The following is a 25,404-nucleotide window of genomic DNA, read 5'->3' as shown; positions in this document are numbered from 1 at the left end:
TGTTTTCATGCAGAGTGCACTGGAAAGTCAATTAATGCAGATAACAAGTAGGTTAAAATTTAACACTTTATCATTTGATATCTCTGACTCATTTTAAATTTGTTCTATTTTTTTATATTTTTGCTTTCTTTTCAATTGAGGTTTCTCTCTGTTCTACTTTGTTGTTGTTGTTTTTTGTTTGTTTGCTTGTTTGGTATGTTTTCCTGTATATGAAATCCAGGGCAGGCAAATCTGTATAGAGTAACTAGAGGGGTTGTTTCTTGAAAGTGTGTCAGAAGCTGGAGGAAAATGTAGAGCTAATAACAATGAATACAGGGAAGATTAGGTTCTAAAGTTTGTTATGGTGATGATTTACAACTCTTTTTAAGATGATTGAACTATTGAATTGTAGGATAAGTGAATTACATGTCAACAAGATGTATAAACAAAAAGGAAACAAACAGGAAATCTATGGTTCACGTGAATTAACTGGAAAATATTTTAATTAGCATATTCCATCCCTCACTCAATTTGATCCAGTGAAGAGCTTATATGTATATAAGCTCTATATAAATTCAAAAGGATACTCATCACACATATTTTGCAAATGGAATAAAACTTAAAAATCTATGAAGATACTTCATATGATACAATAATATTCAATACTTGCACTGTTTCTTCCTATGAATTAGACCAAAATTGGATTATTAAAAAGTGGTGGATAGGGGGCTTACAAAGTGTGTAAGTGACTGAGTGGTCAACAAGACTGATTACAAGTCTAGAGTGTCCCACTTAACCCAGTGTACAACGTGTCTGATGGTTTTCCTTTTTTATGCTTCTTTTTTTTAAATTCTACAAATTTAGTTGAAATATGTGATATTCTGAATCCAGAGTAGGACACTTACCTGTCAAAGTTGCCTGTTTTCAAAGCCATTCAATTGAAATATCCCCTTGAAGTCCCAAATTATCAAAATCATGCCAAGCTAATCTCAATTTAACAGAATAAAACAAACTGTTTTCCATAGTTATAGAGTGGTTCAGCATTAAAAGCTTTACTATCAATCTACAGCTATCAATGTACATATATCATCAGTTTTTTTTAAATAATTAGAATATGAATTACCTCAGACCAGGAGCATCATCCGAGTTTATTTATTCAGCACATAATTCAAAGGTTTTATAGTTTGCTAGTCTTCCCCCATTTCTCTCGCCCCTAGTGTGTAAATTCTGTTAGGCTACAAAAGTTTAATCTTTCAATTTCTATATCAGTATCATTGTCTTTCTAGTATCTTTCTAAGTATCCAGTTCATTTTTGAAAGGAATGCACATACTGGATATATTGAAATAAAGGCCAAGACATACTACAGATTAAAATAATTATTATTTCTCCTACTCTATTACAATATAATTATTTACTAAACAACAAAAAAGGACTTAATAGTCAAAGATCATGGTGATACGTGATGCATAGCACAAATCCACTGATATAAAAGAAATGAAATAATTGATGTTTAATAGGGTTTGTGAAAAAAATTGCCCAGCACCAATACCATTTTTAAAAACTGGCTCACATGCTCAAGAACCATTTAGAAGGCAGAATTTTAAAACTGCGGTCCTGAGTAGTCTCTTACATTAAATTTTAGTACTTAAAATTGGTCAAAGTCAATGTCCTTGATAGAAAACTCATTATATCTCAAGACAAATTTTGCAAAAGCATGAGTTTGGGCTTTAGACATAGTAGTTTCCAGGAATAGATTGCTGTGTATTCGTTCACCCTTAATATCTATTTAAAGCTCATACATGAAGGCTGAACATGGTATTGGGACAGGAGGAAAGCATAAAGAAATAGAGGAAAGAAGTAGGAGGAAAAGGGCATACACACAAGCCTAAATACAGACATGTACATATGTAAATATATTTAAGATTAAGGGGGGAATGGACCTAGGTGCAAATACTTATAGGTTTGATGGTAGGGTGGCAGGTGGACATTGGGCCTCCTCATGCGCACTCCCCTAATACAAGAGCACCTTGCTCAGCTAAACGGTCATTACATGATATCTACCTTCCCGACATGAGCGCTGAAGACAGATGTGTGCATAAGAAAATGTGGTGAAGAAAGCTGATGGTGCCCCGCTATCAAAAGATATAGTGTCTGGGGTCTTAAAGGCTTGTAGGCAAACAAGCAGCCATCTAGCTCGGAAACAACAAAGTCCACAGAGAAGAAGCACATGAGCCTGTGCGAACATGACGTGCTGAAGGGAACATACAGCAGACACCAAAGAACAAAAACCATCATTGTGTGACCACCTTCCCCACTGAAACGCTGAAGACGAATGTGTGCATAAGTAAGCTGATGGTGCCTGGCTATCGAGACCTATAGTGTCGGGGGACTTAAAGGCTTGTAGGTAAACAAGCAGCCATCTAGCTCGGAAGCAACAAAGTCCACATGGAAGCAGCACACCAACATGTGTGATCATGAAGGGCCAAAAGGACCAGGCTTCAAACACCAAAGGCGGGGGGAATCATATCCTTGTCAATGAGGTTGGCGCGTGACAGGGACCCAATGCCCATCTCTAGACAACTGGACATACCTTGCTGAGGGGTAGTGGGGAGATGAGTCACTTAGGGTTCAGTATAGCAATAATGAAACCCACAACCTTCCTCTAGTTCTTAAACACTTCCTCCCCCCAACTACCAGGACCCCACTTCTACCTTGCAGACCTGGTTAGACCAGAGGATGCACAGCGGTACAGAGGGGAATTGGAAATGCAGGGAATCTAGGACAGATGAACCCCTCAGGACCAGGGGTGACAGTGGCGATACCAGGAGGGAAGGGGGGTATAGAAAGGGGGAATTGATCACAGGGAGCTACATATAACCTCCTCTCTGAGGGACAGGCAGCAGAGGGGTAGGTGAAGGGAGATGCCGGACAGTGTAATATAAGATATAATAATAATTTATAAATTATCAAGGGTGCATGGGGGAGGGGGGAGGACGAAGGGAGGGAGAGGGGAAAAAAGGAAAATGAGGTGATTCCGGGAACCCAAGAGGAAAGCAAATTTTGGGAATAATGAGGGCAACAAATGTATAGATGTGCTTTACACAATTGATCTGTGTATTGTGATGAATTGCATGAGCCCCAATAACTTGATTTAAAAAAACAACAACTCACACAGTACTAAAATGATATGCATCCTACTTGGGGATCTTTATGGGAGCTCTGGTAGCTTCGTGGGTAATGCATTAGGCTACTCGTACAACATCAGCAATTCACAACCACCAGCAACCCCTTGCGGGGGGAATGAGGCTTTCTACTCCTATAAGAAGCTGCAGTCTCAGAAACCCAGGGCGGTTGCTCTGCCCTCTCCTATGTGGTCACTATCAATGGCTGTGAGTTTGGTGTCCTTTATAGTTTACAAGACCCTTTCCCATGCTTTCCTTGCTTAATTTCTTAGTCTTCCTGCGATCTAACAGATAATAACATTGCTTTCTTTGAGGCAGCACTTGAAAAGCTTACTTACTAGAATTCTTTAATCAAAACGTTGACACACATCAACTCACATGCATGAATATTTTCATGAAGTTAACACATTTTGAAAGAGCTACAAGTTTTATGCGAATAGATTTAGCCACATGATCTGTATTCCAAAATAATCTATATCATTGTCCCCTTGCCTTGCACTTGTTTTACATGAAATATCTGCTGACTGGCTTCTGGTAGCTTATGTACAGTTTATGTTCCAGAAGCTGCAAATGAAAAAAAATATATGATTTCGTTGATAAGTGAGTGTTATATAATAAAACGGGAAAGAAAACATAGACATCTCATAATCAATCAAAATATGATAGGCATTTTGCATGTGTCCAATTTTAATGATTGTGTGAAGATGCATTGAGTAGTGGACACTGAATTTAAGGAATAAGATAAATGATAGAATATGTAATGCTGAATTTAGAATTTTATTTAAATGATCTAATATTTGACGGATTTGATTTTTTAAGCAAAACATGGTGACTTCCCTGTGCATGCACCATATAATTCTCCAAATCAAACTCCGGAATCCTAGTCCCAACTGAGCTTTAAAATGCATCCTTTCTGAACACCGATGACAGGTAATTCAACCCACACATCTAGATTCCAGAGAGGATACTGTAAATAAAATTGATCCAATAATTTCCCAGGCCAACTCAGAGGCGTCTACTGATAGATAGGTTGATTAAATGCTCTAGTTAACTACTCAAGGTTTCCAGGGAATCACAGAAGAAACTCACTTAATTTTAAAACAAATCAGAAGATCTTTGTCACTGAATAATGATCTATAATAATGTCACGTTATATCACATTGTAATGTGCTATACATTCCAAAGGGTTTATGAGTTTTAGGGCTAATAATTCTGCTGCAAAATAGTTTGGAAAACATAAATGATAGTGTCCAAAAGGTCAATATTTATTTTGTAAACAAAAGTAACATTCCTAATATCCTATGAATGTAGAGGATCAAGAGAATGTGCAAAAACAAGCACTTTAAAGATTTAAAAATGATTTTAATGTAAAGATTTTATGAGAATGCATGTAAATGCTAAATTTAGCCTCCTCATGATGTATGACATTAGTAACATGAAATATAAAGCTATAAGGGTAATTATGTGAAATACTTATAATTTAGAAGAAAACCACAATGAAAGCTAAAGCTCCTATTTGTTACAATCTAATAATTCCTCAAGGTGTGTGATCAGGTTTGAAAGATATGAACAAACATTTAAAAAACAGTGCTCAACACAATGGATGTATGTGTGGGTTGTGATAAGAGCTGTATGAACCCCCAATAAAATGATTTTTTTTAAAGCTGAGTCATACCAATCTGGATCACAAAATTATTCTCAAATTGTACGTGACTATTTGAAATATGCATATGAATTAGATTATATCATAGTAATTTTAGTCAAATGACTAGAGAGGGAAATATGTGTAGTGGTATTAGAATCTCATTAGACCCCAGACTCAAATTCCTATTATTAGAATTATCTAAGGCTCAAAGATTCACTCAAAAATAACAAATCTTATTTGAAATCCTGATTTAAAGGAATTACTATTGTACTTATTTGAAATAGGGCTTAATTTTAGTCATTCCACCATTACTGTATTAATATAAGTATTTCAATTCAGACAAATAATCTTTTTCATATATAGCATTTCCAAAATATTTCCAATTAATTAGTTCATCAATTCTAAAATGTGATTGTTAAAGAAATTACACAAATATAGCTAAATATCAACAAAGCCCACCTAAACTCAATTCTTACTCCAATCATAACAAAATTAGACACTGCTTTCTTTGGGGTGCTCAGGAATAGGTACACGATGCTCTGAAGTTCTGCAACTTCTAGCTTATTAATCCAGACTCAAATATTCTCAATATCCATCTCCGTGATCACACAGGTAGCTGAGCATGTTATTGTCCAAAATAAATTGTTATGAGTCTTCTGATGATGGACTATATTGAGGCCAGATGTCAGAGTTGCTGAAAGTGATAATCCATCAGTAATTTTCTATGTGTCACAATGGCTCTGACCTACTGAACTAAATAAATGTGTTTAACCGCTGACTGGTCAACTTATCAAATGGTGCTCTGGGCTAAGGGGTACAATTTGTCAAATATAGAATAGCTAAAATGAGAACCACTGCGTCCTTCTCTCTACACTTTCAGATAAACAAACAAGTGAAAATCATATTAGGAAAGTAGGTTTTAGGCTGAGAAATCACAGAGGAACGCTTCCTTAAGTTTTATCAGATTCCTTTTAGTCTTTCTACAAGAGTCCAATTATTCAAGTCTTTAAATGGTGCGGTAGCTTTGTACTGGCCAGCCCACATTTACTGAAAGGAAACACGTAGGCTAATGATCAAAGATTGGAAAAGAGCTTCCGGAAGAGCTGATGGACCCAATGAAGGAGGCCAGGTGGTGATTTGCAAATAAGTCTGTAAGATGGAGATTTCATCTGGTAAAAGAAATAACCTTCACTGTTCAAGTTACTAAGAGAGTCACGACTGGTGAATATGAACAGTTACAGGGTAATCCCACGCCATACGGGCATTAATCATGGCTAATGAGATAAAGGCTTTAATAATGTGTGATACTGGGTAAGTGATAGATCACTCATGCGTGCATTGAATTTGCCAACAGCTATGTGATTACAAATGCCATCCACCACCACTGTCCAGGAGGGGAACAAACTGAAGGTATACACGGAGGTGACCACAACAGTCAGGATTTTTCCAAAGGATTATCCATAATATGTTTTACGTTAGCACTGCAGGGCTCCATGGCCTGGACAGCAAGCCCTTGAACTTGTTTATTCACACTTGTTTAATTCTGATTCTACACACTGACACAACGCCCGAGGGGTTGAGAAGATGGATGAGAGGAGCCAGGGCCATGAGGAGGTCAGGGTCATGATGTCGTTAAATCTCATTAACTACATCACTCAGGACACCATTCACTCCAAAGGTCACTCCAAGTGAGGAATGTGGTATATGTGAGGGAAGAATAGTAGTATTTTTTTCCTTAGAAGATACATCATATATAAAAATGAAACCTCATTCTAAATTTGGTTCCCAATTCCAAATATGTCTATTCACTGAAATAAATAGCTCTAAGAAATTGAAGACAAATGGTGAACATTCATGGTACAAAAAAAGACATTTCAAGATGTATCCTAAAGTACAAAGTTTCTGGTGATAAGAGCTATATTCCCATTAATGTGATTATGATTCAAATTTATGCACCTACAGCTAGAGTCAAAGATGAAAAAATTGAGCGCTTAATAAAAGTCCTCACTTCTGTGGCTTAAAATTGTTCAAGCACACAATCAAAATGCATTGGTAATTACTGGGATTGGAATGTGAACATTGGAAACAAAGAAAGATTGGTGGTTGGAAAACATGGACGTGGCAATGGAAGTGACTGGAGCTATTGAATGACAGCATCTTGAAAGACCAACAAATGATTCAGGGCAAAGACCTTTTCAACAATATCAACTGCAACACTCCCTGTGACCTGACTGGATGGAATACAGAGGGGCCGGAAGGACACATGTGTGGAAAAAGATCATGAACAAGCTCAGTATTTTCAGTCAAGACGAGGCCAGACTGTAAACTGACCATAAGCAAATTCAGCCTGAAGCTGAAGATTCAAGCAAATGCACCAGCGTCAGAGTGTGACCTTAAGTAAATCCCTCTGAATCCAGAGATCATCTCCAGAGAAATGGGACACACTGCACACCAGTGAACGTAGAACAGGTGAGTTGTGGGATGGCATTAAAGATATTTACACAGGAAGAAAACATGGTTCCAAATAGAGAGAAAGTATATGAATCTAATGTAATTCTTCTTATATGTCAAATCCTAAAATTTAGTTAACCACATTTTGGGAAATATCCTAAGTGCCTTGAACTCTCACCCCCCCCAAAAAAAATTATATACTAGGTGGAAGTGTGATCCATAAATCAACAATTAATTTCTTTCTTTTGTAAATTTCTTTTCTTTTTTAAGGAAAAATTTCAATTTATATAAAATTGATGACTATGCATACACATTAACTTTTAAGAAAACCGAAATACTGCTTCAGGATCTACATAATTTTTCACATACTAAAGAATCCACCTTCGACCTGAATACCTGATTGAAAAAGAAAAATGACTTAATTGCACAGTTACAAGGTGAACAATGACTATGGATCCATGGATACGTGGTCAGTTAATGTCTCAAAAGACATATGAGATTAAGTAAAAGTTTCATTTTACCACAAATATGATGAATTACTTATTGTCAGCTAGAGTCACATGGAGAAATGCTAACACACATACACATATTATATATATATATATTTATGTTATCTAGTAAAAGGAAAAAAAATCTTTTCACAGACTGGAGAAGGGGCCAGCTAACCAGACTGATGCTAAAGTTACTTGATATTCAAGGTTGATATATCCTAAATTCTGCAAGTGAAATGTCAATGGCATGTTAGAAAACAATTTTTCCTAATGCATAGAATACAATAATCCACAAATGACGCTGAATAATGCTAGCTATGTGTGCCCTCCTTTGGAGAACAAATTGTCTAATCCAATTCTCCAAAGGAAACAGACCCTGAGAGGTTGGAAAGTACCCATGAAACTAGTTAATAGTAGAAAAGGGTCAGAAGTAGGTCCTTTAAATCTCCGGAATTGTATTTTCCCTTTAATACTTTCTAATGAAATGGGCTCTGTAATTTGTCATCTCAACTCTGTTCACGTCTGCTGGTAGCTTTGGTTTAAGTCGCTCCATTCACTGGGCTCCAGTTTCGTCACATGGAATGCAGCATCGGGACCCATGAGCTCCAATACCCCTCCAACGTGCCAGCTAGTACATGGGGCAATTTTATGAAGACCTGACTTACCCAAATGAAGGGGACTTAAAAAAAATATTCTCATTTAATTTAACATTCATTTCTTATGAGAAAGCTTCCATTAATGCCCCTATAATTAACATCAAGCCCAAATGGAATGAATGGGAGATTTTCTCATGCACTGGGTAAGGACCCTTAAATAAGAATGAATAATGATAATATTTCCCAGAAGACATCAATGGCAGTCCTCAAGTATGATTAACTAGACCCCTTCTTGTCTCTCTTTCTCCACAGAAATAGAACAGTTCATTTGCATGTCATCTGATATAAAGAGAGCTCTAGCACATAATGGGTTATTATCATTGGGTACTTCATTAGTAAAGCTTTTTTCCCTATGATGTGACAGAAAAGGAAAAGATGAAGTGAACTGACATCCTAACATCTCTATTAATGACGTACACATTTGAAGATTAGACTCTATAAATTTATCCATCAAGCCCAAAAAACCAAATGCATACTTAGGAAGGATTTTGCAAATTGACCCCTTTATAGGTAGTCCTGCCTAACAATAGGCCTTTCAGAGAAGCTTCTTTACAAAAAAAAAAAATCCTATATGAATATTAAACAGTGCATTCTCCTTCTGCCCCACCCTCTTTTACGAATATTTAAAGCAGACCCAGGAAGAGCACAACAAAAATAAATCAGCCTCTCTATCAAGCTGCTCTTGAGTCTGGGCATGTGAGTCCTGGGGAATTATATGTTATAAATGAAGGGTTGGCCTACAAAATGCAATTAATGTAATTGCTTATAATCTCAAAGGATTTCAAAGTAAAATGTGTAAGATGTATGTACAAATGGGAATTTTCCAAAGACTTTTCAAGAAGCATGCTAATACTGAATTTAAGGAAATGGTTTCTACTGTATGCAGTTCTTATGAAGAGGAAAGTGATGAGCATTATTTTGCAATTGAATAGGGCACCAGCACTAGATCTGGTTATCTTGTTTCATTATCATGGAGATTGATTTTCTTTTTTTCATTGGGGAAAAGCATAAGCAAAGCTATAGCAAAGCCTGTAACTGAACATAACTTTTTAGGTTTTCTTCCCCACCACATCGTGGTGTCCTCCCTTGATCAATCATTTTTGAAGACTCCAGGGTGGGGTGGGGTGGGGTGGGGTTTGGGGGATCTTTCTCTATGCATACACCATAAGCACTAACATTGTAAGGCAAAATGGGCAACCTCCTTTTCTTTCTTTTAAAGTTATATGAAACAAAGGCATTCTCCCTTTGTCATGATAGTTTTTTATGTGTTTGGCAAAAACTACCAAACCCATTTTTCTTTCTTGTTCCTGGTTCATTAATCCTAATTATATAAGTTTTTCCTCTTTGTGACACGGTATTAAATTCCTTGATCTTTCTTTTCTTGCACCATTGCATTTCAAACAGATATGCAGAGCTATTAGCACTCTTATGTGTAGTTTTAGCAGCAAAGAAGCACACCAAGTAACGTATCTGAATCTGAACTATCAATGTAGTTTGGAGTAAGAGACTATAATCAGTCAACAATATCAGGAATTCTAAGTGTTCAACAAGTATCAGGACACTAAGTCCAAAAGCCAAAACAAAACCAAAAAACAAATAGATGGAGTCAATGTTTTTAAATACAAAGGCAAATCCATAGAGCTTAATATCGCACATACCCCTGTGGAAATTAAATTAATTTCTGTCATTGTAGTTGTGAATCTGATCACAGGGCATGGAAATTTAATAAAGCCATAAATTCATTAATGTGTAATTAAAAATTCAGATCAAATTGTGATATTCATCCTGGTTCTACAAAATATTGTTTATTTGTATAGGTAAGACTTACTAAAGGCAGATTGAGTGTAATTTTTAAACACTATATTAAACAATTACAGATTCAGAGGACGTTGTAAAGATAGTAGAAAGAGGCATTAGGGAGTCTTTGTTTTCCCTCAATGGTGGCACAGTGCATGCCTTTATTAAAAGATTAAAATCAGGAATTTGACATCGGCACAAGGTACACTCAGGTCTCTGTCATTGTATCATATATGTAGTTTGGTGTAACTACAACCGAAATCAAGATACAAAAGTATTCCCTCACACAAAATTCCCCTTTTATTGTCACCCATCCCAGACCTCTGGCAACACAAATCTGCGACCTTTCTCTGTCATTTTGTCCTTTGGAGCATGTCATGTAAATGTAATCATCCAGTATGTGACTTATTGAAATGGTCACTCCACACCACATGCTTGAGGCCCATCTAACATGTGTCAATTAGCCATTCCTTTTTACTGTGGAGTCCTATTCCATAGTATGGATGTACCACAGTTGAACTATTTATTGATTAAGGCACATACATACACATCCTACAAGTAAACTTGCTGTGAATGTGTACAGGTGTGTACTAAGTTTACACACACAGTATTCAATTATCGGGGAGACTTGCCCAGCAGTGCAAGCATCTGATTGACCCACATACGGTTTGAAGAAGTGGTCTACCTAGTTCCCAAAGCAACAGCACCATTTGCGCTGTTCACCACCAAGACACACTCTCTCAGTAAGCTTACCAGTACTCTGCGCTGTCGGTGTTTTTCTTTTTAAATGAGCTTCTCTAATAGATGTGTAGTGATATAATATGCTTAATTCACACTTTTCTAAGGCAAGTGATGTTGTGTAACTTGTCATGATTTTATTTGCCATCTAAATGTTCCTTTATGTGGAAATATTTCTTCATAGATGTGCCTGCTTTCTAATAGGATCTATTTTCAATTAAATTTGCTATAATGTGTGAGATTCAAGTCAAGGTTCATTTTATTCCCCATGGATATCCAATTGCTCCAGCCCATTTGTGGAAAGATTAACCTTCCTCCTTTGATTAATTTTTAATTTCAAGTAAATATATATATAGCAATTTGAAAGTCAATGGGAGCAACGTTCATAATTCTCTCTGCATTAAGCTCAAATGCAAACGATGTCACCATATATCTACAAGTCGTGATAGTAATGTGATAATGGATGCAAATATGTTGATAATGCTCAAAGAACCTTAGAATGCATTAAACAGGCAGCACTGCTATTATAATATCCCCTTATCTATAAAACTTAGTCAAATTATCTTTAGATATGAAATGATAGATGACTCATCTTATAAATTGGATTCTTAATCTCCAATCTGCTTTGGCCTGCAAACATGTCAATAAGAACTGAAAGTGATGGATTTTTCTGATACTGATATTTGACAACTAGGAACTTACAGTGAAAATCAAATTATTTGGATCAACTAATGAGCTCTCAAGTGCCAATATATAATGAAACAAAAAATAAAAAGATTTCTCCTTGTATTGTTCCCTTCCTTTAATTTCCCATGAATCAAAGGATTTTAGCACCATGCAAACCATAGACTTCAAGTAGTGCAGCAAGATGTCTGTCTGTGAGTATGTGTACACACACACACACACACACACACACACACAGATCAACCCACTGACGCTGAGTCAAGTCTGACCCTGGAGGACAGAGTATAACAACTGCCTTATGGGGTTTCCATACATGCAATCTTTATAGAAAGAGGTGGACAAGTTGCCCCATCTTTCTCCCAGGAAGCACACGAGGATCAAACCAAAAACTTTCAGTTAGCAGCTCAATGTTTGACCACTGTGAAAGAGACCCCTACATTTTATATGTACGGAGAATATACATTTCATAGGAATCAAGGTTAGGGAAAAGTTGTCATGCTGGCAAATAACAGAGCTGAGATAAAATCAACATCTATGGCTATAAATGAATGTGCAATTATTATATAATGAAAAATTCGACAACAATTAGAACTATACTATATTCCCCTCCATATGTCAGTCAGTTTACTCTCAGACCCCCACAATCTTCCATCCACTGCATCCCACAAACTGTACTTATCATATCCCCTCCCATGTCATGGGGTCCCTGGGTGAGACAGGTTAGCTTGTTAGGGGCTAACTTCAATTTTGGAGGTTGGATTCCATTGGGAGAATCCTTGGAAGAAAGACCTGGCAATAAACTTTATGAAACCAGTCATTAAAAACGCAACAATTATCAAATAACCAACAACCTAACAAAATGTTCTAGGTAGAGAAGTTTGGGACGTTAGCCTCATGGTGTAACTCATAGGATGTAGTTCTCAAAGTTCCTGTTCTGCATCTAGTGAGGTGAAGAGCATCCGGCATCTCTGAAGCTGACAGGCATCCATCTGAAATGTAACTATGGGTCTCTCCTCATCAGGAGCAAAAGAGAAAGAAAGAAACCAAAGTATCAGGGAATAAGCTAGTCTAAAGAGTGAGTAGCCGTTAGACCCGAGCTGACTGGTAGACCAGTCACCACCGCTGACTGTTCTGATGAGGGCCACAGCAGCTGTGCCTTGAGAGCATGAAAGCAAAACTCCGAGCCGAACTCCAACTCGTAAATAGCCCAGATGTCCTGAACTCGTTGAAATCAGAATGAAAGCCATCCCCGAAGAGTGAGACACATACTTTGATGACCTTACAGCCAAATATAGGGGCCCAAACCTGGGAATCCCAACAGGGCTGCTGTTTTCTTCTCCTCTGCTCCCTCTTCTTCCGCCTTCTCCTTTGCCTTCTTCGGGAAATCCATTGCCAGGTCCATCTGCCAAGGCCTTGCTAAGTGGGTGAATTAAAACCATCAACTACTTAACCATTGGTGCCAATGAGGGATTCCTCTTCACCACTTTAGTCCTGACTAAGCTACTGCTCCGGAGGCTAGAATGGTGAGACTTCCTATCACATACTCTGGACACATTGTCAAGAGAAACCAGTCCCTGGAGAAGGGCATCATGCTTGGTAAAGTAGAGGGGCAGTGACAAAAGAGGAAGACTTATGACAAGATGGATTGATGCAGTGACTGCACTGAGGAGGTCAAGCACAAGAATAACTGTGAGGATGGCACAGAACCGGGCAATGCTTCCTTCCCTTATACGTCCGTTCACTATGAGTTGGAACCAACCTGCCTGAAGGCAACAAGGAACCTCTGAGACTGTCTTGTGAAATGACACGTGTGCTTGCTGAAAATGAAGACCGCTTTGATATTCGTGAAGATAAAAGATACAGCCTTCGGCATTACACTTGAACATCAAACAACAAAAATATCTCACAACTGGATCCATCAGCAACCTCACAATGTATGATGAAGAAATTGAAGTTGTCAAGGATTTATTACTCTTAGATCAACATTCAATCCTAATGAAAGCAGCCATCAGCAACTCAAATGGCAGTTTGCAGGACATGCATCTGCTATAAAGTACCTTTCTAAAATCATCGCAGAGCTCCTGCACCAGGCATGTCCCTCCTGAAGGCTCTTATGCTACACAAAAGGGGGTGTTGACTGACATTTGTGGAGCCCGTGTTCATTCATAACTTAGAACGTAGCACCATTCAAAGGCACAGAACTCTGAAACTACTTTTTTCACTTCGAGCAACATTATAATCCAATTAAAACCTTTAAATTATTTTTTTTGAAAAAACAAAGCTTCTCATGCAATGTGATGAAATGCAGAAAGCAAGAAGGGGGTGTGATAACCTGAAAAATAAAGCTTAATTATTACCTTCAAAACACCAGGAAGTTTCCTTTCATTTTACTTTTGTAACTTGGTTCTTAGCCAAACAGATAGGTCGTAAGGGACAGCTCCTACTTTTTCTAGAGTTAATGTAAAATCCAATGCATGTCCTATGTGTCATGCTGACCAACAGACATCAGAGACTTTTCCTGCAGCACACAGCCCAGCCTTACATCTTTGCTGTTCTTTTGAGGGTCAATTGAAACTATTAGATCAACCTCTAAAGGTTAATGAGGAAAGATCTTGAGTGAAGATTTTGTGGGGTGAAAGGAGGAGGAAAAGAAGAATGTATAGAAGAGCTGGAGGAAAGGAGGAAGGAGGGATAGAAGAAGGGAGGGGGGAGTAGGAGAGGGAAAGGGAGGAGGCAAAGGAGGAGGAAGAATAGGAGGGCGCAGAAGAGAAGAAGAAAACAAATTTTAAAAAACAACAACCCTGTTGGGATTCCAGGGTCTGGGCCCTTGTATGTCTGTCCAGTCATCAAGGACTCTGTCTCTCTTACTACCCTTGTTTGATCAGAAAGACTCAATTATTGATGACTGAGCAGCTCCGTGGGAACAGAAATATCGGCAAATGTGCAGAAGCTTCAGACAGCTAAGCCTGAGCATTGCTCATAGAGTATTGCCTGTACCTCATTGACAAAAAGGTATGTAGTGTGTGTGCTTTTGAAAATCTCCCAAAAGGGAAAACTAATCCTATGCTTAAGCCTCATCTTTTAGCAGTTTAACCAGAGACCACATAGGGGAAAAAACCCACTATTAAAAGAAAACATCATAAACCACCATTATTACTACATTCTTGTAAAGCATTTGAAGGATCCTTGGTAGTACAGTTGGCAAAGCACATTTTTCTGTTAACTTCAAGGTCAATAGCTGAAACCCACTAGCCATTCCACAGAAGAAAGATGAGAGCTGTCTGCTATCATAAAGGTTGATGAGAAACCTGTGAGAGCAGTTCTCTGATGTCTTATTGGGTCGTTATCAATCAGAATAGCTATGGAAGGTGCTATGTTTTGTTTGTTTGTTTGCTCTGGAAGAGTTTATACATCTATCCAAAGTCATGCATGAAGTGCAACTGCCTTTATGTAATTACAGAAACCTGTGGGCACTGCTTCAGAATTGAAAGATGTGTATTATACTCATAAGAAACAAGTTCACTTTAAAGAGAAAATTGGAGACTTGTCATTCTGCTGAAACACAGAGCTCAGGGAAAAGCACATCAGTTGCAGCACAGAATCAGGATTCCTCCCAGCGGTGTCAACCTATACGCATATTCAGTGAAATCAACTCGAATTGATACACCAGTTTGCATCTAGCAAATTAAAGTTCATATTTGAACAGCCTTCCTAACCCTGATTTGTCTTTCCCTTTATCTAAAATGACTTGTAAGGTAGAAAAGCAGAGCCGACTCCAACATGCGCATTTGATTATACTTTACTTACACCGTGCATATCTTCCCTGTGGATGGACACCACTGTGAAGCTCAGCAGACAGTGTTTCTTCAAGTCATCTTTGAAAAAGTGGAAGACATTAAGATCCCACTTCATTCATGAGCTTTCCCTAGGTTCATTCAGATTAACTTTGAATCAATGGCAACTTGAGACTTGTACTGAATGAGGAATTGGATGCGGTCAGTTGAATACTTTGTATCAAAAACCCAAAACAGTGCTTCTATACTTAAATAGATCTTAAGTTCAAACATGTTCCCCAGGCTTAGCAGTTTTAGCGGTTCAATGGGAGGAGGAAGGCAAAGCAAAACCTTTAGTGGAAAGTTAAAAGCATTTTATGTCGTATTTCAAACTTAAAAGGTAAGAACACACACACACACACACACACAAATAACGCAGTGAAATTGATGCATGGTGCACCTGGATCACCCTTCCCATGTGCTGCCCCTGCCCCCGCCCCCGCCCCCCCCCCTTCCACCACACACACACTTTGTAAGATTGTCCTTCTCTATCATCGCTTTGCTGGCTACTTTGCACTCTGTTCTTAAAGCTCCTTCAGATAGACTCCTTGGTGCTTATACATTCCTGCCGAATAACCTTTGATTGATTTTATGAGTTTCTTTTAAAACATCCTTGGACTTACAAGGTGTATGGAGGGCAATGCTGTACAAAACCTGCGGAGTACAAACAACGTTTGCTACCCCTCCATTTACTTCCTGCACAATACAACCTCTCATTCCTATCAAATACATGCACCACTTAGCTTGTAAAATTAGGGCCTGGAGCTATGTTTTCCAGTTGTCTGTGTGTTTTTCCCTGACGGCTACTCCACCACACCACCCACCCCAAATCTCTTCACTTTCTCCTACAATGTTAGAAGCACACAGGAAATTATGAAAACACTAGAGGTTTTTATCTTCTAGATCAAAACTTCTAAATATCAATTCCAGCTAAGCTCTTACACATTAACGAGGAAATATTTATTTGTATGCTTATTCGTCTTCCAAGAAAGACATGAAGAAATAAGTCTTCCAGGCTGATGCAAAGAGTTCATGTGCTGGGCTTTTAACCAACTGGGAGGTTCGATTCCACCAAGAGTCATCATGAAAGAAAGGCCTGTGATCACATAAAAACGTGTGGATGTGCACAGTTACATTCTGACACATGGGGCCGGGTATGGCTTTGGTTTGGTTGGAGACATGAGAACACTTCTTAGTTTTCTCACTGTGATAATGTGTTACGTCATTTAGACATTCCTGGCTAAGGGTGGAGTCTAACCTCTCAATCAAGTCACAGCCTACTAACACCTCCTTGATGTCATAAGCGTCTCATAGGAGAGCAAGAGGAACAGAGACAATCCCTCTCTCTCTCTCTCTCTCTGCCCCTTCACCTTCCTGCCTGCTGGGACTCTGCCACCAACCTAGGGGCTGCTGGACTCCTGCCTTGTTTCCACCATCTTTGTGTTCCTGGCCCTGCCCCACCAGCCTGTGATCTCCCTGCATCCTGGTGCACCATTCCCCATCGCCAACGTGTGGCTACCTGAGTCTGAGGAGACTGATGGGCTAGCATCAGACTTAGGGACTTGAGTTGGACTGGGCTAGAATTCCTTCTTGCTACATAATTATTTCTTGGTATAAAGGTCTTTCTTAGACATAGATGAGTGTCACTGGATTTGAATCTCTAGACAACCCAGCCTAACGCAGTAACTATTATAACCACACCCTAATTTCTTATGCTGAATCTTCCAAGTTAAAAAAAAACAGTTGTTCAGAGATTCAGAAGTACATGTCACCTGGAAAGATGAAGCATTGTGACAGTTATTCCCCTTACAGATTCCTAAGAAGACAGCAATGCTGGCTTCTGGAACAAATGCAAATATGACAAAAATAAAATGAAAATTTAAGTACCAAGTTCCTCCAAATTCATTGGGACCCAAATCAAATAGTCTTAGGATTTATTCCATCAATTTATACCTATATAAACTAAAGAATGGATCAAAACTATATATATAATTTTGTGGCGATGCAATATTTTTACAATTAAGTTTTATTTTTCTTCATTAGATTATTCTCATTTTAATATAGCAAGCCTTGATACAGGAAATCTAACATTATAGAAATTTAATTATATTTATAAAATGCTAGTAACAGTTACTGAATATGCTTTGGACTAATAGAAGGGTTGCTTATAGGTAATTCGATAGTATTGAGAAATATAGTTTTAGCTACAATTCAAATTTACATCCAAAAATTAAACACAGAGATATTGTATTATCCAACAGAAATGAAAGCAGACTCCACACAAAACTTGTGCATTAATGTTTATAGGGACATTTTCTTAATAGCCATTAAGTAGAAATAACTCAAATGTTCATCATCTGATGAACGTATAAATAAAATGAAGCATACAGTGGAATATTATTCAGTAATGAAACAGAATGGTGTACTGATATGCTGCAACAAGGATCACAACTGAAAGATGGCACTAAGTGAACAGAAAGAGCCCTTGTAGCACTCTAGAGTTGGTTTGAACTGCTCAAGGTTGGCAGTTCAAAACTACTAGCAGCTCTATTGGCAAGATAAGGCTGCTGCCCCTGTGAAGATTTACACGGCCTTGGAACCCCTTTAGGGTCACATGAGTTGGAACGGACTTGATGACAGTAGATCTGGAGACTTTAAATGAAAGGACTCACATCACAAAAAGTCCACTGACAGCATGCCCTTTAGGAAGGACCAAAATATTAGAAAAAATTGCAGTGTTGATGATTATGCAACATGTAGAATATATTTAAAACCATTGCATTGCACATTTTTAGAAAGTGAATGGTATAGTAAATGATTTATAACTTGAGAAATCAGTGATTATGCTGTTATTATTAGCCCTTTTTTGAAATTTATCTTATGCATTTGTAAAATGCACCTTGTAAAAACGCATTTTGATTAGATGAGATTCATCTGTGGCCTAACTGAAATCAAATAAGTAAAGGCATTACATGTATACTTAACTCGGAAACATCAAGGAAACCATGTCCCTGGTGTTCATCTTTAATGCCACCTGTGACCTCTCTGAGTGAAGTCAGTCTGCTATGTGACCTCGCTCACTCACACAGATAAAACATCCATTTAGTTTTGGATTTAAAGCAAACAGGATCATTATGTTTGTAGAGGGTTCCACAGCTCTGCTATTCTAGCAGTCTGTGACCTATAAATAATGCAGGACCGTTTCCTTCGCTAAATGACTTTCTTGCAGCATGAGTCTTGAAACATGGAGACCTCCCCCCCAAAAAAGAGGGAGAAACTACCCTACAGTCATGGAATTCAATCTATTTCTAATTCACCAATAGAATTATGAATCAGATCAGTTTTCTGTCTTGTAGTTGCTACAGCAACTCGGTTTGGAACATTTCATCGTATCAGTCTATTATTTCTGTAATCAGAGGAAAAGCAAATCCTTGTTAACCTTTAAAAATCTCATGTCTTCCTTTGCCACGAAGAATGGATACACACACACACACATATGTGTGTGTATTTCTACAAGAACCCTGACCTTTGAACCACAACCTCCTTGCCACTACAGCATTCAACACCTCATTTAATCTCCCCTCTCTGCCTTGGCATAGTGCTGAGAAAGGAAACGGAAAAAATAATCTGGGGACTTCATCAATTTTTCATGAATTTTCATTTAGGCCAGGGCCCCCTCTTACCCTGGTCGATAGATCAAGCTGCTGTCATATACTCACCACCTGGGGCTTCAGCTGCTATCTCCAGGGGCTGCCACCGACTTAGGCAGCATCCCAAGCAGCCGCAATCTGCGCGAGGACCCTGTGCCTTTCCAGCTCCTTAAAGGCTGAAACCCAATCCTTACCAGCCCCGGTCCCTATTCTGCTGGTGGTCCCTCTGGAAAACCTAGCACTAACTTCTGCAGCGCCAAGCTCGGCAGAGGACCATGCAGCTTCCTGAATGTTCAACACACACACATAGATATATTTGGCCGTAAGCCTTTTCTAAGTTCAAGTTATTACCCAAACAAATTCTGTGATTTTTATAACCATGAAATTAGTGGGAGGCAATTCTGGATTGCTATTTATCTTTCAAGATCATGGGGAGGAGAGGGGAGGAAAAATATGAAGTCAGGGATGCAAGTCTCCATTATCATGATTAGGCCTGATATTTTTTCTTCACAAGATTTCATAAAGAAGAAGTATTTATTAAGACACAAAACCACAAATGTATTTGTTAAAGAGCAGGCTGACATATTGAACCAATTAAGAGAGATTGCTATAAGTTTAGAAAATCTTCACGTTTCGTACTATACTGTATCAGAAACCAAGATTTTTGAAATTAAAACTGAAGTCCAACATAAAGCAAAGAAAAGCTGCTAATGTTTCCATATTCTAGAGAAGCAATAACTTCACAATCAAGTTTCTGACTAATTTGCCTATTACTTATCCATACCCCTTGACCACTGCCACCCACCCACTTCAGTGATGTTCAACTAATTATAGTGTCAAAGAACATTGAACAAAATCCAGATTTTTGGTTGGTTGTTTCTCTGCCCCCAAAGGCTATCGTGTCAGGTTTGAGAGGCCCCGCTTCCACTCCCTCAGTTCACAGTCAGAGCGAAGTCCTTGAAAGACAGTTACCATTTTCCAGCCCCCACTCCTAGCAACTCATTTTATGACACTTTCTCACCATGAAAGCCCACAACAAGTTCTCAGTTGAAAAGTATCGTCTTGTCATTCGTAGCATCGCTCTGCCACTTCTCCAGAGCCCCTGCACTGGTCTTTCTTACCCTTTAACACCCTTAACTGTTAGTGTCCTAAGAAGGGGTATGGGCTCGGGCTTTAGTAACGGCTCCCTGCGTAGAACCTGCCTGGGCAATCATGTTAGCTTCTGTCTCTCCTCGAGGATCTGATATCTCTGTGGAAGGAGCACTCCTCTCAGTTCTAGAACACAAAAATCTCAGGGGCACGTGAAGTCTTACAGTCTACATTGACACATTCTCCTTTCTGTTTCATGTGACTTCTCTGGCACTTCCAGGAATTGATTTGATGACAGTAGGTGTGGATTTTGGATTTGTAGATGACAACACTGTATTTCCAGTCAACCAGCTTAAAAAAATCAATCTGGGAAACTCCCTCTCTTCCCACCACCCTTTTCCTCATTCCCCATAACAAATTAAGCGCAACGTGATGTGATGTATGATCCCGAAATAGGTTTCAAAGCATTTCCTTCTTTGAATCTTCAGAACCACTTCCACAGTTCAAAATATAATACCATGACTTTCCAGCTATATTTGAAAGCTTTCACTTTTATCTGACTTCAACTTGAATCCTTTTAACACAATCTTCAATTTTCTCTCAGAGGATCTACCATAACAAAAAAAGTATGATGTGGCGCATGCACAGCGTGTTAGGAAGAGAAAATGGAATCCTGAAAGAGGCTGTTACATTCTCTCCTCCTAGAGAATCTTTCTCTGGAGGCCCCGTACCTGTCCTTTACCTCAGAGACTAAATGACATATCCTCTCAGAATTCTTTAAAAACACTTCTGCCTGGGAAGATTGTCATATTCTTCATTTTGTGTGTCTATGGTACCTTTTGCATCCTTTAGTACTTTTATGCTTATATTTTTATTATTTGAAATCTGTCTGCTGGCATCCCAACTAGATCACAGTTCCTTGAGAAGAGGCTCCAGTGGCTCTTATGAGTTTTAACACAAGACATTTTCTGTAAAGGGCCATTTTCCTTTAGTGGATGAAAGAATTGATGAGCCACTGATGGAGCCTTTAGGATGACTCTTCTAAACTGTGAAGGCCAAACATGTCTATGATCTGCAGCTCTTCCTCTATCATTTCACAAGTACATGGTTGGTGACCAATAGGTATTGAAAAATCACAATGTTTTAACCTCAAGACTCTACTTGGCTACATTTGATGATTCACAAAGGAAAAAGACTAGGGAGTTCATGTGAAAGGGATGAGAAGCATAAACAAAGAATACTATTTGATATCACATTCCCTCCCATGGCATGAATGGTTGTCATGGCATTGGAAAAAGGCTCCCATTCACTAGCTGAAGCCAGTTTAGAAACATTCTTATTTTCTCCTCTCTGTCAGAGTAATTCAGAGAGTTGACCAAGCTCATTTATTTTTTTTTTAAATTTAATTCTACTGTCACAAAACAAAAATAAATATCATGGTTTAAAATCTTCTCCCTAAAAGAATTTGATTCATTATTAATGATGCAATTAGGGAAGAGAGCAATTCCTTTAGAGTAAATAAGAGAACTAGATGCACATGTGTGGGAAGCAAGTCTAACATAGCTCAGATTCGGAAAAAATAAAACGTTGACAATGGTACAACAGTGAAATGAACAGCCAATTAAGAAAAACAAAACGCCTAGAAGTAAAACAAGCAAAGTTTATAAAGAGAGTCATCTGGTAGAGAGATCAAAGAAAACAACACAATTGAATAATTGCAAATGTTCGCTATGTCAAGCAGGTCAGATTTCCTTTAGCGAATTTTAAACACATCATAATTCCTAAAAACTAAGAATTACAATATTTAGAATTTGATCTTGAATTCCCCATTAACTGGTCTAAATTTAGGTCTCTTAAATATGCTTATTTCTGGACATTCTAGAGCAGGTTAAACTATTTTATTGCCATATTCTGTTGGTCATGTTTCCCTCACCAGAGCCTTTTGTGGTAAATAGGGCAGATATTATTCTCCAAGTGTATACTTAAAGAAAAATGATAATTAAAATATTTCCCAATGAAAACATAACATTTCAGAACACTTATATACTTGAGGTTTTGTGTTTATATTTTATAGCTCATCAAAGTATATTAAATATACCTTCTTTTAAAGCATCATTTTATATAAATTAAATTACCTGCCAATAGGTACAGAATTTCAATTCTAGCTAAAGTTCTAATACTTGTAATACTCATATTTCAAGATACTTCACCAGTCAAATTTGGATCTCAACATTTCTTCTATCTTTTGCTATTATTGACACATTTCAAGTATTATTGATTTCCAGGATCCTAGTACAAACTGTAAGTGAGAAGACTAGATTCTGGGCAGTAAAAGCTTTCACTGGGAACTTCAAATAGAAAACAGTAGGGTTTTGTTTACTTAAAAATAATTATATGGCTGAAGACAATTACGTATAATTGAGAATCTTAAAGTTGCATATCCAAAATTTTTGTAATCCAATAAACTACTATACACCATGCCAGTACAAAGAAAACTCTAAATAAAGACACAATACTATCAGATATTATTTATCAACACCCTACTAGCTCCATAAATAGGGTCCTTACATTCTGAAAAATTCCTCAATCCCCTTTATTTATGAGGATCTATTAGTGCAACTACAAAAGTGAAGACTATGGGGTTATTTAAGGTGAAGTTCCTGGCATTTTATTGATAATCCACTTTAGATCATCTATTTCAGATTGTCCACTTTAGATGAACTATTCTCACAATAGATAATTTAATATTATAAAAGACTGGATAAAATATAACCTATAAACTAAGGATAAAAACTCGTATGCTAGTGTTTGTTTTCCAAAGTGATCAGTGAAGTTGTTGTTGAGCCAATATCCAAATTGATGCAAAACATGAATGCCCTTGTTTATGTATATAAGCTATTAATTAATACTTAAGTTTATTCATATGTAATTATATATACATATAAACTTAAGTGTTCATATGTGTAAACTTAAGTGTTAATAGCTATAATCTTGGATTTCTTTACTTGCAAATTGTTTGTTTTAAATACGACTAGCACGATCATTACCCACACATTAATTTAAGATAAACTTATTGAAAGAGCGCTGTCATGACGTCATTTTGAGCTAACTAGTTGTGGTTGGAGAAGAACTGTAAAAGTATGCAGAATGTGTTGACTGTTTGGTTCTATAAGTATTAAGCATGTGTAGGGACAAAATTCAGTCTCACTATGCAATATCTGAAGTTTAACATATTCACTTACATGCCACTTCAAGAGATGCGTTTCGACTCACTGCTTCACCAAGATAGTTCCTTGCAACGCAAACGTAGCTTCCTTCATCGGGTTTACTTCTGCGCCCATGCACAATCCGTAAGAAGAATAAGGAGCCGCTGGGCAGAAGCATCCTGTGCGACCGGGGATCATCCTTATCGGTCTCCACCCGCTCACCATCCTTGTACCACTCAATGGTGGGCGTTGGCCGACCCTCCGCCTTGCAGTTCAAAGTGGTGGGCTCTCCTTTGGAGACGATGACATCTGAAGGGTGCTCCACAATCCGTGGAGGAAAGTCTTCCTGGCGAAGACGAGATCCTAAAAAACACGAGGAAAAAAAGCAAGCTTCATCATTTCCTTATCTATGGTTTTTATTCCACTTCGGTTCATGCCAGTGAATTATTCTCTTCAATTATTCAAAATGCACTTATTAGTTTTTTATTTATATTTCACTCTTATCGTAGGCATCTTACAAATCATCCTAACTCCTCTACAGAACGAAACAATTTAATAATACATTAATGTGTTAATTCTGATGAGGTAAGCTAAACATGCCTCACGAATCATATCAAGTAAAAGTGCAAAAAAAAGAGAGACTTTTTGCGGGGACTGGAGTGTTGGAATGGGTGGAAAAATTAAACTCATCACCTGTCCTGGAGACCCTTGGGAAGAAGTTAATAAGACAAGTATGGCGAATACACACACAGTTACCATTTGCTATGTAAGCACTTTAATATCAGACTACAAAATTAACCAGCAAAGTGTGTACATAACACAATGCTAAAGGGAGAAGAAGCATAAGAAACTATATTGATTATCTAAGACTATAGATGCAGTTGATCCAGATTTTGAAGCCAGGTAAAGCTAACTGAGGAACTCAACTATGAATCACTATTCAAATAAATGAAGTATTTCAACGAGGTCTAAGAAATGCACTGAGAAAAGGGTAAGAGGCTACTACCTGGGAAAAAAGGCATTGGAATTGAGCTGCAAAGGAAACATTTGTTAATTGAGGTGGAAAGGAATTCAGACTGAAGCAGAACCTCTAGCAAAAAACCAAAGAGGTGAGAATAAATATTTTACAAGGAGCATTTTCTAATCAGAGAGGAAGTTGATGTGGCAGGTGAGAGATGGGACTTGGCACCAGAGCAGAAAAGACTTTGACTATCATGCTAATGAGCAACAAGGCCATTCTGTCTGGCCAAGGGTTGGGGAGAGGCAGTGATATATTAGAAGTGACTTCCGGTTTGCAATGTAAAAGATGGACAGCAATGGATAGGAAATGGCAGTGGAGAGTTACTTAGTCTAAGAGCAGTAAAAGTAACCTGACTTTGGGAAATGAATCTGTAGTTAGAAAGAAGAAATACATAAATCATGTAATAAAATAAATGCAGAATTTGGTGTACCATCACATAAGAAGAAAGCAAAGTGCTGATAGCTTCCTTGTTAATGGAAGGGCAAGGGGACAACAAGTGATCCAAAATCAATGTCAAGGAGGGCGTGGGAGGCTTTGCAGGGATGGATCAAGGTCAATGTAACCGAGAGGAATGCCTAAAACCCAAATGAAGGCAGAACATGATAGTGGGACAAGAGGAAAGTACAAAGAAATAGAGGAAAGAACTAGGAGGCAAAGGGTAGTCATAGAGATGTAAATACAGGCATATGAAGATATAAATATATTTATATATGATGAGGGGGAAATATATCTATGTATATATTTTTATAGGTTGAGTATTTAGTAAACAGATGGACAGTGGACCCCTGCACAAGTACTCCCCAAACACAAGAACATTTTGTTCTAACAATTCTGCAGTCTGAGATGCTCACCTGCCTGGCACGATCGCTGAAGACAATGGGTGCACAAGCAAGTTGGTGAAGAAAGCTGATGGTGCCCAGCTACCAAAAGATATAGCACCTGAAACCTTAAAGACCTGAAGATAAATAAGCAGCCATCTAG

General features: G+C 38.0%; 1 protein-coding gene across 11 annotated transcripts in view; it reads right to left on the bottom strand.

Annotated features, from left to right (window-relative positions):
* Positions 1-25,404, bottom strand: part of ROBO2 (roundabout guidance receptor 2) — a 1,556,064-nt gene that overhangs the window by 613,070 nt on the left and 917,590 nt on the right. For all 11 annotated transcript variants that reach the window (XM_045286134.1, XM_045286135.1, XM_045286138.1 and 8 more), the window contains exon 2: positions 23,439-23,765. In XM_045286134.1, coding sequence (XP_045142069.1) covers positions 23,439-23,765 — 327 coding nt within the window. The remainder of the gene's footprint in view (positions 1-23,438; positions 23,766-25,404) is intronic.

This window comes from Echinops telfairi, unplaced genomic scaffold, assembly GCF_000313985.2.
Source record: "Echinops telfairi isolate 266 unplaced genomic scaffold, ASM31398v2 ScPeMD7_6;HRSCAF=24_0, whole genome shotgun sequence".
NCBI classification, from domain to species: Eukaryota; Metazoa; Chordata; class Mammalia; order Afrosoricida; family Tenrecidae; genus Echinops; species Echinops telfairi.
Note: the sequence above shows the minus strand (reverse complement) of the source record. Positions and strands in the feature narration are given on the sequence as shown.